This window comes from Falco naumanni, chromosome 11 (genome assembly GCF_017639655.2).
Source record: "Falco naumanni isolate bFalNau1 chromosome 11, bFalNau1.pat, whole genome shotgun sequence".
In the NCBI taxonomy this organism is placed as follows: Eukaryota; Metazoa; Chordata; class Aves; order Falconiformes; family Falconidae; genus Falco; species Falco naumanni.
In genome coordinates, this window is record NC_054064.1 from 30,042,325 (window position 1) to 30,058,834 (window position 16,510).

A 16,510-nucleotide genomic window follows, 5' to 3' on the forward strand; every position below is an offset into this window, starting at 1 on the left:
CTCCCTTGGCAGTCGCTGCACAAAGCTTATCGGTCCTCCAGGACCGGGGCACTTTCTCCCTTGCCAAAGCTCAGCCCTGAGCCAGAAGGGAAAAGAATCAGACAGCACGGATCCTCTGGATGGGGCAAAAAGTGGTGAGCACTCATCGTTTTGTTAGCTGGCACCAAAGCCCCCAGCTTCGGTCCTGCCGCCGGCTGCCTCTGCCAGCTCAGATTTGCTGGGTCATCTCGGGCACCGTCAAGCACCGGTAATTCAGGCCAAGCTGTGGATCTGCTGAGCCGAAACCCCAGGAGGAGCAGCACGTGGTTGTTGGAATGAGCAGCGCATTTGAGTTGTCTCCCACAGTCCTCAAACACAACATATTTAAGCAACCAGATAAAACGGGGAAAAAAATAAGTCCGAGGTGCTCAAAGAAATAATATTGGATTAGCACATCCAGGCTGGAGGGAGTAAACATTTTCCCCACCTGCATCTCTACATTCTCCTGCATCTCTACATTCTCTAGCTACCCAGGGCCCTAGGCAGCAGGTCTAGTCATCCTTGGAAACAATTTCTGCAAGTCCCTGTCGGCACAGCAGGTAAGGGGCTGAGCCGAACAGACAGCAAACCTGCCCGAGGTGGCAATTCCCTCCTCCGGCTGTAACCAGGGATGCAGGCAGGAAGCCGAGCTGTTGTTACTCGGCGTTTATTGCTTTGTGGAAAAGCAGGGAAGGAGTTGACATATAAACCAGCCCTTTTCTCAGTGTATGTGCTGGTGTTTGGCTGCCTAGCTGTATAACAGAGCTGATAAAGTTGTTTACAGGGCATCCAAGTGGAAGCGTTTGTACTTTTGGTTAAATAACAGGACCCAGCTGATCCCGCCAAGGATCACAAGCTGGAGTCTGGCCTCTTTGCTGCAGCATCGCAGTGTAAAAGCACATTGAGCTGCCCTGGCAACGGTTTTCTTTTGGGTCTTTAATAACTGTAAAATCCCCGTTCGGTTGGCTCGGTGCATTTCTGATGCCATCTTGCTCGCTTGTCCGCCTCAGAGAGCTGGATTCAATCAAGAAGATGTCCGATTCCTGCACCAGGATAGCCGTGACCAATCCACTTCTGGGAGGAGATTGCCGAGTGCAAGAAGCATACGGGGATTACGCCGAGTCTGGTCCTTATTTTGGACAGGAATGAGTTATGGTGGAGTGTCATCCCGGGCATTTCAGTTTTTACTGTGCTGCTTGCTGCTTTTCAGGGTTTAATTCAGAGGCTGGGTAAGAGGTTTCATTCCTCTTTAAACTGTACTGCACTTTAACATGGCTGGAGGTTATACAAACACTTATAGGAATCATGAAACACGATCTTTGGGGGTTAAAACAGTGTGTTAAATCCTCCTAATGCTTGAACTGTTTAACACAAAAAAGGACTAATAAACGTGCAAAGTTTTTCACTTGGATTAGCTCCATTTCCTGTAGAAGGTGCTCTCCACCCATAAAGAAAACTTGATGGCAGAAGACTGAGCGCGTATTATACAAAGGGATCCCAATATCTTATACTGCCCCTCAACAATTCCTACTCCTTTTCATTATATTGAGGAAATCTTTACTCACATCCAGAGAAATCTTTACTCACATCCAGAGAAATCTTTACTCACATCCAGAGAGGTTAAAACCAACTCATCTAAGCTAACCAGAGCAATGCCAGGAGCCTGTCCTTCCGACATCTCCCCTTTCTCCCTCCAGCAGATGATGAGACCAACTACACGACACATAGCAGGCTGCCTACAACGCGCATGAAAACTATTTCCATTTAAGAAATCCTCATCATATTTCACCCTGGATCCAAGTATGAATGTTTCATCAGCTGGAAACGCTTGACACTAATGTCTTCTGCTTGTTATTTCAGGCACTGAAGGACAAACGTGTCTGCTGCAGCACAACCTGGATTTAAGCTCTGGCAGCCCTCAGAGATGAAACCCACAATTGGTTTCTACTGAAAATTACAGTCTGATAACTATGGTATTTTAACGGCCCTTGACTATTATCAGAGTGGACTCTTGAAGGCTGTGCTGGGGGAAGGAGTGTCTGGGAGCACCCTGGGGAGGGTTGGAGATGGTGAGTCTCCACCTGGAGACTCCCTCCCTCCGCTTCACAGCATCCCGTGCACGAGAGCCGGATCCCAGAGCTGGGCAAGCACCCCAGGACACATCAGTAAATTTAGCAAAAAAGCTGCTAAACTATGCATTCAATCAAACTTTAGGGAGTCTCGGGGTGACTCTACCTCTTGTCCCTTGCCGCCATCTCCCAAAGGGAGGAAATCGCCTCCCAGGCAATGGCTCACGCCAGCAAAGCCAGGTTCGGGAGAACATATTGATGGATCTTTGCAGGCTGATGAAACGGGATGAAGGTTGGGTTTAAAACCTGCCCCGAGTCCTGAGCTGCTGCCTGAGATGTCCCCAGCCACCAAGCCATGCCTGCAAAGGGTCTGGAGACAAGTGCCCCCTCCACCAGCCAGCTGGGAGGAGCGGCGCAGGTCGCCCCAGGCTTGCAGGCAAAGCCCAGCCTGCCTGTGAAACTGCAGGCAGCTGCTTCCTATGTCGGTTTACCTCAACACAGGAAAACCAGCCCAACGCTGCTGCAGCCTCCCCTTCCCAGCACAGCTCCCAGCTGCCGGAGGGCTGGGAGGGGATGGCCAGCCCTGCCGCTCGCCCTGGCCAGGAAGCATCCAGACGCCCATCCCAAGCATCCGGAGAGCTATTGTCTTTCTGAAACCACTGCTGGGATCCAGGGGTTGATTGTCTGGTCCCTGCTCCCTCTACATATTGCCACTATCCCATCTCTCAAGCAGAAAGGCGCAAGGAGAGGTAAACATCCCGTCATCAAACCGCCCGGTGATGCACACTTGGTGTCTCAACAAACCCACACGATGCAAATTCAGGCAGCTGGACTGAGACGAGCTGCTCCATCACTCCCCGTGTGGCCCAGAGCCTTTCCTCCTCAGGGCTGCCAGCACAGCCATCACCATGCTGCAGCTGACTGCCAGACTAGGAAAAACTACCAGGAGTTGGAGAAACAGCCCGGTAACACTGGAATGAAGGACACAGGACCTGTAAAGCTGTTGCTGGAAGCAGGAGTTACAGCAGCATGCGTCTGTGCACACACACAGGCTTCTCTAGCTTCTCCCTTCTAAATTTGCCAGCGTCGCGTGGGACATTGGCATCAAGCAACAGCAAAAGCCAACAGCCTCTGCTCAGAGAGTTAATAATACTTCATAAAAACTTCCCAACAACGACATTTTTGTTTTGGCTTTGGAATATTATCAATTAGTGGAAAGTACATAAATAACCTATTTTCTCTCCTTGCAAAATACAACATTAACAAACTTAATTCCTTGCCTCCAGGGCTGCTTTATTTTTAGATCAGGTAAAAAAAAAAAACAAACCAAAAAACCAAAAAAACCAACCCAACCCAAGTGGTGAACTGTTAAAAATCTTGTTTTCAGGATTTTGTACAGGCACTGGAATAACCATAACCACCAGACCCTTTGTTTCTATGCGAGGCAGCCACCCGTCCCAGTACCCCCCACCCTGCCTACTTTAAACATCTACATGTGTCACTTCGAGTTAGGGGGCTGCGCAATCAGGTCAATCTTTGGAAAGCAAATTGGATGAGAACAAGCCCAGCAGCTGAAGACAAGCAGGCATGGCTTTTGTTTGCAGTTTTCTCACGAGCCCTCTCGCTACCTTAAAAGCCCACCACCAAAGGAGCCTCCTCTCACTGGGCAGACACCAGCTCCCGCTCCCAGGGGACAGCTTTTAGCTGGATTGTGCAGGGAAGAGCTGTAATCCCAGCCACCCCAGACTCCCTGCCTGGGTCCTGGCAGAAAGCCTTGCAAACGAGCCGGTGCTCGTTACAGGGAGCAGCTGGAGAAGCAAATGCCGCTGGCCGAGAGGGAAAGACTCTCCTGCGTCTGAATGCCTTTTCAGTGCCCCGAGCTGCCCAGGAGCCTCCAGGAGCTCAAGGCTGATGGGGAAAAACCTCTAAATGTTGCATTTTTTTCTGAATATCCAGTTTGTTTGGCAGGGGAGAAGAGGAATTGCTTCCCCCCTCCAAAACGGTAGCGGCGTTTGCTCATGGGGAGGGGGAAGCGCCAGCGGGTGTCCCCTCCTTGGCCAAGTGGCCACCAGAGCACCCGCCGCCAGGCTGGTAGGATGCCCCGCTCCTGAGCCGCACTCCACCTGCAGAGGAGGTTCACGCAGGCTGTGACACAGGGGTGACACCAGACAAGCCTCCTGCCACATCCCTGGCTGTCACGGGGGGGTTACGCAAGCTGGGCTGGGGAGATGCCCCCTACTGCCCCAGGACCCCCCCAGCATCCCCACTGCCGCCCCTTGCACGGTTTGCTGTACTCACCACGCAGTAAGCCACCAGGGCTCCCTGGGCAAAGCCCGCCAGCACGTCGGTGGGGTGATGCTTGTGGTCCGACACGCGGGACAGGCCGGTGTAAAATGCCATCATGATGAGGGTGAACTGGAGGAGGGGACGGAGCAGGCGGGCTCCCTTCCACGTGAATCTGGCCTGCAGATAAAACTGTGGGGAAAAGAGGAAAACAAAAATGTTGCATTAATTTGAGGGCAGCAAAGGAGAAGCCGTGCCCAAAATGTGCACACATGGCAGCAACCGCCCTGTGGGGCTGGCCCTGGGGCACCTGCGCCCCTGTGGCTCAAGGAGGGGGAACTGCCAAAGAAGAAGGATGCTCTTTGCAAAAGTGTGGTCTCCGTCATGCGAAGGGGAGTGGAACTGGAGCAATTTTAAGCCATGGAGGGGATGCAGAGGTGGATGGGCACAGCACTTCCTTGGTGAGCCAGGGTCAGGGGCTTGGGACCCCCTGCATCCCAGCTCACCCCACAGCCCTGCTTCAGCCTCCACACAACATCCCATCGGGCCAAGTAAGGAAATTCCTCTCCGCTGCTATTTAGTGTCTAACAGAAGCAAGGTCCCAAACGTGCGGCACGCAGGACCCAGGGCATCTCTCGGAGGAAACCCAGGAAACAACGCAGCACGCCTCACCTCCGGCCCCAGCCCCAAGGGTTTCCAGACACAGTCACAACCGCTTATGATGTGGATGCAAAACGCACTCCTCCAACATCGCCACCGTGGTTCCCAGCCCGAGCCCAGGGTGTCGGGAGCAGCCACGTGGTGCGAGAAGTCACCCCTGCCCAGCGAGGGGAAAGCAAGGTCCTGGCTCAACCCAGAAAGACGAAGCTGAGGCGACGCCAAATGGACATTGTCCCCCCACCGTGACTATCTCGGGCTCCTTTCCGTTCCGGCCGGCGGGCATGGCTGGTTCCTGTGGGAAACGGGAAGCCGGGCGGGAAGAGAGGACAGGAAAACGGCAACCCGCTGCCCGCAGATGAGCGGGGCTGGGCCCAGCGCGGGGAGGAAGGCTGCGGGGAGGGAGGGACGCTGCAGCGACTTTCGGCCTCGGGGAGCACAGAGGCATTCGATGGCTCAAGGACTGTAAAAGTGCCTGGGAAATGCTCCTGCAGCTCAGACCTGCTGCCCGTGGGCTCTGCCGCAGCAGGTATGTTCTGCTTGCTCCTAAACGAAGCCCTGGGAGCCAGACCCAGCGTGCTTCCTGGGACTCTGCAACATCAGAGGGCTGGAAAGGGATTTAATACCCATTTATGATCCCTTTTACGCACCCGGAGCAGTTTACACTGCCTTGATATGAAAGGGAATGAAGCTCTTGCTGGGTTCCCTGAAACCACAAATAACTTAATGACACCATTTACCTATAAAATCAGAATTAATTGGAAAGCTGATAAGGGGGAAGTATCATTTTGGCCAATTTAGTATGTTTGGCTGTTGCATAAACATTATATTTACCCTTTTTTGGAAAGAACACACACTGGGCTCTTTAAAGGAAATGAAACGTCGTATCTCTTGAATGGAGCAGATGCTCCAAATTATCCAAATTGTCAGCCAATTAACATGGAAGAGAGTAGTACCAAAACAGCTCGGTGCTGGCTAACACACATTATGATTCTGGGGAATATATCTGCAAACCAGCCCGAGTCTGGGAGCGGAGCCACATCACACACCCCACACCATGCAAACTTGCACATGCAACGCTCCGGGGTGAGTTACAGCAAACCCGCGCCAATACAGCCCAGCAAATGGACTGCTTGGCTGGTCCTCTAGCTTGTGATGGTAATTTCTATGTTCAGGAGAAAGATGAGTCATTAATCAACATATTAAAATTAGGAGGCATATTCTGCCCAGAAAGAACTAAAAAAAAATAACAAAAACTCCCACCGTCAATGATGAGCTGCTTTCCCTCCAGGTAAAATGCAGCCACCTCCGAGCAGGAAAGTTGGAGCTGTGAAATAGCACAGCCCCATCCTGCACAGTCCCTTGCAGTGATTTAACAGCAGGCACTTCAGCCTGCAAGCAAATAGCTATGCGGTTCATTAGCAGGCGGCTGCATTTTCAGTTTGCAGCGCTTAGGCTGGCTGAATTTTCATTGCCATGGTATTTAGAGTACCCAGTGATCTGATGCTGAGAATAAACCGTGCAGGCAGGATTCTCCTGGGAAGCATTCAGGGAAGGCGGTGACAGGGAGAGCTGGGGGCCCTGATATCTTTAAATACAAATTCTTAGCGCAGAGACAATGCCCCTTGGAAAAACAGCATTTGTGGAGAGTAGCACTTTTCAAGCACACAAAAGACACAGAAATATCCTTCCATTTCCATGGTTTTGGGTCAGGACTATTTCCACTTTCAAGAGTCTCAGCCCAGCCCAGGTGACGGTGTAAAACTCAGGTGCCAGTATGATGTTGCAGAGCAAAATTCGCTCCAAGTATTGTATCTTATAAACTATAACCCTTAGGTTCTACCAGGAAGACTTGAAACCTAGCACCTTCCCTTAGTCTTGAGGCTCTATCACACCAAACCCCTCAAGAAAGAAACCTGCTGCTGGATAATCTGACATTTGTCCCTTTTACACAGGCTTGACTTCTCCTCAAATCATTGCATTCAACAAGCTTGGACTAAATAGGTCATCTACAGGTGAGGATGCAAAGCATAAATTAAAAATTAGCAATAAAAACCTACCACGAGTTTGAACACGCAGTAATAGCAGACACTTCTGGGGCTGAAGTGATTAAAAAATACACTTGTTTTTATACTGACCCACTCCTTCCAAAGCACAGCTCTGAACTGTGTGCCTAGTGTACACGCTTCAGCCCTGGAGAAGGTGTGCAAAGGCAGCGCGGCACCCTGCGGGGTGTGCTGGGTGCCACCCTGGTCCCCAGCACCCAACTTACACTCAAAGATACACCTACGCATCTTTGAGGAGCAATACCCAGCCCAGTAGATGCACCTCAGACACCACACTACCAGCATGAGGATCTCGACTGAGCTCCCCCTCTTACTGCTGCAACAAAAAGTCTTGGGAAAATTGCTGTTTACGTTTCCCGTTTATAAGGGGAGGAAAAAAAAAAAAAAAAAAAAAAAAAAAAAAAAAAAAAAAAAGAGGATAACAACACCTCTCGTATTCCACAGGCGTACTATGAGCATGCAGGACATCAGCAACTGTGCTCAAACACCAGGGTGCTGACAGTCCCCTCAGAGTACTTCAGAGGTGAAAGCCTCGGGGTGCTCCAAACTTTGCCTCTGCCCTCAATATGAAAGAAAAACCTAGTTAATAAGAGGTCAAACAGCGAAAGGGGAGCTTGGGGGCTGACAGGATCAGAATTTCCCTAAAACAGGAATCAGTGCTATTACAAAGAAACAGGAAGTTCCTGGCAATTTATCTGAAAAACCTGCTTTTGAAGGGATTTTGGTGGCTTTGTTGTTTTTTTTAAACATGGGAGCAAATCTGAAGTGCTGCCTGCTAAGGACTGCCAGATTTTGATGGGAATATGGGGCTGGATGGCGCCCTTCCCAGGAGGAGATGGAGGAGCACTACCACAGCTGGGGTTATCTCCACCACAGACCATCCCAGGGCAGCATAAGTCAGGAGAAGCATCAACCAGAGCAGGGGTGGATGAAATGAAATGGGATTGCACAGAGCAAGAGTTATTTGGAGCTCCCATCCACTGTCTCCTGGCAGAGGCTGAGTTACCACAAAGCAGATGGCTTGAAGGACGTCACATCATTCCTCTGCTTCCAGGGGACTTCCACAGTGCTGGTGCGGGCAACTGGTGGCCGCATGCAACCCTGAGCAAAACCATCAAGGAGGAGCTGCCAGGGGACACAGGCTAAAAGCATCACCTCCAGCCTCCCGGAGCTTTCTGTCACCCAGAAATCCTGCCCTGTTCACGGTCTCCTCACCACAAGGCTGAACTCCATCAACCACGTCCCTTAGCCACACTGAAGGTTTCCTTCTGGGAAACGGCCAGTCTTGTTCCTGGCTGCCCGACCTGAAGCCGCCTCTGCAAACAGAGCGGTACCCAAAGCGGTATGGGGCCAAAACCTCGCAAACCCAAACCCACCCCACCGTAACGCGCTGCCTTGGCTGGGCAAAGCCAGCTGGAGGAAGGGGAACTGCAGAATTCAGCTTTTAGCACCAAGCTGGCCAGAAGACAAGGACAGGAGAAGAGCAGAGACCTCCCAGCAGGGAAGGCACGCTCTTTGCCTCTTTGCTGAGCGTACAGCACCCTCCTGCTCCCTCTAGAATACTCCCATCAGCTTAGCAACGCATTTCACACCTTGGCCCTGGCCTCTGATATAATTCCAGCTTATTCCAGTTTACTTAGGTCACTGCTAAGCTTGACTTCAAGTTCACAACCACCATGGAGTTGCCTTCGCAGGCAGGTGATCGCTCAGCAGCATCACAGCACTGGGACCTTCTCCACCCTTCAGCAAGAAACCCCGGTGAGAAGCCTCACGCTCACTCCAATACACAACACCGGCACCATCTCTAATTTTTCATATAAATCAGTAGAATACACTAAACCACACCTGATCTGACGTCTTCAGCCTCACCCACTAACGCACGTTAAATGCGTAAGCCACCCTGTTTTGCTCTCATTTTACCTGGAATCAGCCAACACTGCTGAGGGATATTCATTTAGCTTTTCTGATATTAAGGTAGCTGTTCTGCATCCTCTGTGTGGTTGGCTGCGACTTCAGGCTGCAAAAACAGTCAGTCTTACGGCTGAGGTGCTCGAGGGGAGCGGGAAGCATCCCTCGCACCCCGCAAAGCCTCCCCACACCAGCGAGACGCAGCCCAGAGGCACGGGTCGGGTCCGGAGGGCTGCAGGGAATAGGCTGTTACATACCTCCTCTTTCCTCAGCCTGCTAAAAATACGTATTACAGGCTTGCTCAGCCAAGGAGTAACAAAGCAAGGAAAATTAAGACAAAGAGGATTACCCAAGCGTAATTTCCCCTTTTAATTTTTTTATACAAAGGCCTGATGTTAATTGAGTATTCTTGGTGACAAGAAGGCTGCGAGAAACTTAGCCCCGGAGTCTCAGTGTTTAGAACTAAATCCCAGGAGATTTTACTGTGTTGCAAGCGCCTTTCCCTGGGACTTTTCCCCCAGAGCCCTCCTGGGCTCGGCATCTATCCACATTTTCCTACCGGGAGCCCGTGGCCAGACTGATTCTCCTTGATGGATACCACAGGGCACTGCTGCTGCGCCAGGCGATGGGGAAGCCACCGTCACCCATCCACTGGCCACCAAATACCTGGGCAAATCCAGCCCCACGGCTCAGGCAAAGCCCCGTGGGATGCGTGGGAATCCAGGTATCTTTTAATAGACCAAGTAAAGCTTTTTGGCACCCATCTCCATCAGGTGAGGCAAACTTGAAAACATTATAATTCAGAATGGGCCCTAAGCATGAAGCCAGGGAATGCCAGGAAAGGCAGGAAGTGACTTATCCTGGAAATATGAAGTATTGTTCAATAGGGGATGCACTCAGGATGCGGCTGATCAGCCAAGCCTCTGCAGCACACGCTCAGCCCCCAAAATATCCCCACTCTGCAAAGGCTCCCGGCAAACTCCTGGTATCCAAAGCACCAGCAGCAAAGCCCTGACTTCCCAGGAATTGAAGAACAACTGTTTTGTTTCGGTTAAGATGATTCCCTGATTAAATTCATCAAATTCATCAAAAAAACCTGCAGGCTTCAGCATGGTGGATGCCACATTTCTAACCAGGCTTTCAAAACCCCACTCGTTCATTGAGGTGGGCAAGACAGCCGGGTTTATTTTGCACTAAATAAAATCCCTCTGGGTTATTGTAACATCTCATTTTGTTTTTTTAAACATTATCTTTGGATATTATCAGCCTCTCCAGCATGACAGATTTTCTGCCTCCCGTTTTCTGTGAGATTTCTCGCTCAGGCTCCAGCCGCTGCCGGGGAGCTGCAGTGATGTAGAGCAGGGTGCTCGTGGGCAAGTTAGAATCATAATCATTTAGGTTGGAAAAGACCCTTAAGATCACCATTTCCTCACCTCCGATACATGCTGTGTCACATTGTCTTGTCTCAAATTGACTTTTTCTCCCTTTAATTTATGGCCAAACAGTTGGTGCAATTTTCCCCCTGACATTTTAAGGCACAAGGCAACCAAACAGCTGGTCAGACAGAGCCTGCTACCAACGTTATCCCAGTTTTGGGACAAGGAAAAAAAAAAAAAAAAAGAATTCTTAAGGGACTGGGTGTCCAAACTCCTCCATGCTGCTGTCCCAGAGCAGAGGGTCAAGGGGCAGAGGCTGCTGAGCACCGACAGCTCGAGTGCTCCCATATGGGGACAGGGAAGGGCAGCAAAGAGAGATGAGAGGCAGCATTCTGCTCCGGAGCATTCTGCAGGAGCTAAACACTACTTTCGAAGTCTTCTGCAAAGTTAAAAGAAAATCAGGGAGCAGGCACAGGTGCAAAGCAGTGCTGGAAAATGAGCCACGTGGGTTTTCCATGCATCCCATGGAAACGTTGCATGCACGCTGCAGTTTTGGGGTCTCCAGTGCACCCCTTACCACCAGGCCCCCCAGGCACTGGCATTCCCGTTTGTTTCTCGCCTGCTCTCTAACTGCTGGATTTTCAGAAAAAGCACAGAAAAAAACCCAACTAGTGAAGCACCATGGCCTGCCTGGTACCCTGCGGACATAGGGTCAAGCCATGGTGACTTTGGGCACATGCTGCTGAAGCGAGCGGGGTGGAAATGCGGGGAGGGGGTGAGTGCTTGTCCAGCCACGCACAGCCCCCGGGGTCCTCCCCCCCACCCTGAAGGATGCTGCAGGGCATGATCGCGTGCAAAAGGGAAAGCACTGGACTCAACTTGCAAAAAGGCCAAGGAGCAGCATCTCCTAAAAAAAAATCCTGGAGGGACAACCCAATTCTTGGAGAGAAACCACCACTGACTTAATAGAGACTGGCAGTCCTCGCTGTTTCTGGATGCCAGACTCAGAAGCATCTCGGTGCTGACTTATCTGACTGGCCACAGACCCCCTCGGAAATAAATAAATGCCAGTGTGAGCAATGGTTTCCAAACTCAGCTCGGAAAGTTTTGTGACGGCAGTGATGGAGGCCTGAGCCTCCTGCAAAGCATCACCAGGGCAGCTCTGCATCGTAACACAGCTGGGAGGAAACAGCCAAAACGCTTACTGAAGAAATTCAGATGTTTTCCAAGAACAAAATAAAGTAAGGGGGAAAGCGAGAAAACAATTTAATACACCGCCCCCAACAGCCTAGTAAGCTTAGTAATTCAATTACAGAAAATGCTCACAGGGAGGGGGAATCCAGGGCTGAAAAGGCAGGAGGGAGCAGCGGTCACTTATCTTTTGAGAGGGTAGAGCAAAAGGACCGGGGGGTGGGGGGGGAAGCAATGTTCGCAGATAAAGCTCGTGTTTAACATTTTTATCGGTGTCATGCTGTTTCTTTGCTTGCTGGTCTGAGCTTACAGGAGATGGGGGAAGCACAAATCTTGAAAGGAATCCAAAAACCTTTTTCCTGATTTTTTAAAATAAATAAATATTTTTTTTTTTTTTTTTTAAATAATTAATAAATAAACCCAGACAGAAATCAGTGCCCAGACAGCCCCGGCCGCGCGCGGGTGCAGCCCCGGGCGGTGCGGGCAGCGAGCCTCCCGCAGCCCCGGCAGGAAGCACCTTGGCAGCCGCCCCGGCCCCAGCCCAGCGCAGGAAGGGTAGAGCCATTTCTCACTGACAAAGAAAAACAAGTCCCAGTCCTCTGCTCCGGATCCAGGCAGGCAGAGGTTGCTCCACCTGCTTTGCTGGCACAGTTGGGAACCAGCCTTCGCCCCCCCGACAGAGCCACGACGGCACATCGTCCCCTTTCCGCTGGTGCAGCGTTTTGGCTCACCCCAAATTCTCCTCAGCAGAAACCACAATGTGGGGTGAATGAAATTGCCCAGGTCATCCACAGATTTATTTGGATTCAGATTTAATTGCGGCCTTGGCTACATCCCAAAGCCGTGCAGCAAAACTATCACCCCAGGAGTCTCCATCCCAAATAACACCAGAGGGGCTGAGAGTGGAGCTTTCCACCAGCAGCTTGTTCAGGCTCTTTTTTCAACCAACCCTCTATCGGTGATGCTCATCGTGCTGCTATTGCCACTGAACGGGGGTGAGTGCCTTGGGAAAGGGGGACAGTGGGTAAATCATGTCAATCTCAAGCAAGGTTGACGCTACTCACCACCAAATACAGCATGGTGTAGAGGGAGAAGGACGCGTGCCCAGAGAAGAAGGATTTCCTGCAAAACAAAGCAGGTGCTAAGAACCAGTCACTATAACCTTTGGTATTACAATTTTACACGTGATATGGTGACTTTGCCTGCTGCTACTAAGAGGGATGCCAAAGCGGAGGGACCCACAACCCCCAGAGTCTTTTGGCTTACAAAACCCCCATTTATCCACCCAGCAAAAAAAAAAAAAAAAAAAAAAAAGCGCACAGGGATGGACAGGATGCTTGCATTGTTCGTCCCTTCCTGGTCTACTTGTGGGACAGCAGTGATTTCCAGGATAGCCTGATAACTCATCCTCTCGCCTCAAATAACCAGGAAACCATAAAGAAATAAGAAGTGAGCAACTTCTCTGGTTGCTTAATTGCAGCGTGTGAAATGTGCCCCTGGAAATGTCAGACTCGAGCATCTGATGGATTTGATAGGGAGCCCGAAGGGGAGGCGCTGGCAGCCCTGCCTGCACGGAGCCTCCTCCTCCTCCTCCGAGCCCTCTGCCCCGCCGCATGGGTCAGCTCGAGCCGCTCACCATCAGCTCAGCTCCCGCGGTGAATTCCCACATTGAGCAACCACACGGGGAAACAATAGTGGAGGAGTAAAGAGAAAGGAAAAGAAATACTATTCAGCCAAGCGCTGCGATTCCTAAGGGAAACTGCCAGTCACTGGCAGCCAGTTACAGCCTTTGCAGAGCAAGCAGCGTTTGAGTCATCTATTGCTGGCAGAGAACCCCCTGAGATATTTCACACGAGGTGCCATTTTGGTGGTGGTAACCCATCGCTTTGATGCCGCAGGCTCTCACCTGGCTTCCTGGACCTTGCTGTCGTTTCCCCTGCAGGTGTAGTTCTGGATGTAAACTCCCTTAGCGCAGTTGATGGTGGAAAAATCCAAATCGCAAACCTCCAGGAAATGCGGCCGCAAGCGCCCGACGGACACTTTGGCAATGTCTGTGAAGGACTGGCTGATGGCGCAGCCGAAAACGAAGCAGCCCACCTGCTTGTAAAGAGCCGCCACGTAGGGGTTCTGGATAAAGGAGTGCGATTTCTCCTTCAGGTAGTGGATGCGGTAGAGCTCTCCCGTTATAATCTGGGGGGGGGGAAGACAAGAGAGAGGTTAGAGAGTAGGCAAAATGCTGTGCAAAACCTGCAGCAGATGCAGGGCTGAGACAGCTCTCAGCTCTGAGCATCTCAAACCAGCACTCTGCTCCCACAGCAAGGAAGGAGAGCCATAGCCCAGCATCTCTCCATCCTCCTTCTCTGCCCTCTCAAGAAGAGATTGCAGCGCTCGAAATGTTCTTTATGGAAAAATTCAATGAACAAAGAAACCCCAAAAAACAACCAACACAAACAACGCTAGATTTTGGTTTAGCACGTTGGCACGTCTTTACAGAAGTGAAATAGTAGCCCAGATCCATACCAGTACAGCAGGGAAAAAAAGCAATATAAACCAGAGAAAGAATCAGTGCGTGTTTGGGAAGGAGAGGCCAGATCCCCTACCCTCTTATCAAAATCATTTTGGAGGGAAAAAAAAATAACTACCTGCTTATCTTCCTCCCTGAAAACCATGAGCACAACAGCAAAAGACTCAGAAAGCCCCAAACTTCTCAGATTCTGGCCCAAAACTTGCTGCCACTCAAAGCCTCTGTAAACACCAGCCATTTCTGGGCGTTTCAAGGGGTCTTGCAATTGCATGGCAGCACATCACGTTTTTCTTGTGTTGGGGTGCTGGGGTTTGACAATATCGCCACAAATCACTGTCAGGGAGCAGAAGACCTGACTTCTCACAATCCCGGCTCTCAAAAGGCAGGTTAATGAAAATCAGGCTGTGAAATGAAGTCCAAATGTCTCACCTCTTCCAAAGAGGCAAAGGCTTAAATTGTTCTCCATCACGTTACACACCTAGGTTTTGAGCTCCAGATTTACAGCTTTAGGATTTTATTCATTACTTTAAATGTTTTTATACCCGAGTGATAAATCGAGGCTGATTTTTTTTTTTTTTTTTTTTTTGTTGGCTGCCCCCTTATCCCTGCCCCTCTCTAGTCACGAGGACCGTGATATGTAAAATTAACTGTCAGGAAAAATGCCTTCATGTTAATCCCTTTCTGGAGCAGCCAGCAATATTCCTCCCGGCATGGCAGCCTGCCAGCGGCGTGCAGGAGACAAGGCTCCCCTGCCTACCTTTTTTAAAAGCTTGGCACAACCTTTGGAAACTAATAAACTGGAAAAGTATGGCAATTAGACTAAGAGGAGATGAAGCTGTATCATTGTTTGAACTCACTTGTAGCATGGCTTGGAAAAGCAAAGGTTGACCTAAGGCAGCTGAAATTGCTGCTAAGCGGGATTTATCAAAGAGAGATACAACTATAATAATTAAAAAATAAAGGCCAAGTTAGAGCACTCTGCTGCCACGCACAGAAATGTTTTGCATGGCTGCACCATCGTTCTGGGTTTACGTGTCACCGCTGAGATTTACTCTTAGAAATCTGGTCGTGATCAAGAGCTGTCTGGGGAGCTGCAGCTCACCAGCATCATTTTAATCCTCACAGACTCCAAAGACCACGGTTTATCTCCGGTTCGGACCCCTCGCCAGGACATCTGCTGGTATGAGGACTGCAGGGGGAGGTTGTCCTGGGTGGACATGGAGGCTCCTGCACATGGGCACGGCCGCTGCCTGCAGCCTCCCGGGAGCCTGGGCTCACACGGAGGGGAGCTACCAGCTCCAGAACTCACGACTTTTGCCGAGGGGAGACAAGAGAAATTAAGGATGACATCTGATACTGGCAGATGTGCCATTACTCCCAACTCACAAACAGATCCACGTAAACCTGAGGCTCTTGGCCTGGGAAAGGCATGTGACTGTTTTAAAGAGGGACCAACAAAAGTCTGGGGATTAATACTTTTCTCTCACCGTTGGTGGTCTGGGTAATTGCACACATGTAGCAGATTGTAAATTGGAGACTTCATTCCCTCGCTAGCATGCTGCTGGGCAGCTACGAACCCTCCCCGCGTAGTTAAACCCATGGCTCAACCTTAATGAGAAGCTAAAAATTGGGCAAACTTGTTTTTTTGGCAGTGCCGTCCCAGATAAAGCAGGACGGTGAAAAACTAATGCAGCACAGATGTGCACGAACTGAAAGGACATCCTGAAAAGAAAACAAGTCTTAAAGATACTAAGCTCTTCTTACGCCTTGCACTTCTGCTGAGCCATCTGCACGGGACATATGCCGCGCCGACGTGACGGGCACAGCTCACGGGGGACTGTCACACACGTTTAAGACGGTCACTAGAGAGGAGCCAGTAGCCAAATTTTCTGTCCGTGAATGCCTTTAGCAGACTTTTGGTTGCCATGCCCATTTTATCATTATTATAAGATATCACTAGCAATCCAATTAACCTGTAATTACTTTTAGAGCTTTTCTAATCACTCACGTCTCTGGTGTAATGTTCCCTGTGTCTAATCACGTTGAAGCATATCACCTTCAACAGTAAAACTACCAGCTAATCCAGCTGTGTAACTCAGATCACCTAGGAAATTAATTTTCTTAGATATTTTTCATAGGATTTCAAGAGCTGTCAGGTGTGAGGGCCGGGGCACCATGGCAGCGGTACCGTACGAGGCTCAGCAAGAGGAAATGTCACCTTCCCAGAGCCATCCCAGGGACCGTCAACATGCTGCTGTGCCAATCAAATTAACCACCTTCCAGCACGAGCAGCAGCCAGGAGAGATGAAGAGCCCGCATCCCAGGGGCACGAGCCTCTCCAGGGTCATCTACACGGAAATTTGCCTGAAGCCAGTAAATATATAGGTATTAGAACCAAATGCATATCCTCTCACATCC

The 16,510-nt window shown here is 50.4% G+C and overlaps 1 protein-coding gene across 1 annotated transcript in view; it reads right to left on the reverse strand.

Annotated features, from left to right (window-relative positions):
* Positions 1-16,510, reverse strand: part of PLPP3 (phospholipid phosphatase 3) — a 45,278-nt gene that overhangs the window by 1,644 nt on the left and 27,124 nt on the right. Inside the window, exons 3-5 of the mRNA XM_040610515.1 lie at positions 13,475-13,758; positions 12,633-12,690; positions 4,386-4,562 (exon numbers count right to left, since the gene is read on the reverse strand). Coding sequence (XP_040466449.1) covers positions 4,386-4,562; positions 12,633-12,690; positions 13,475-13,758 — 519 coding nt within the window. The remainder of the gene's footprint in view (positions 1-4,385; positions 4,563-12,632; positions 12,691-13,474; positions 13,759-16,510) is intronic.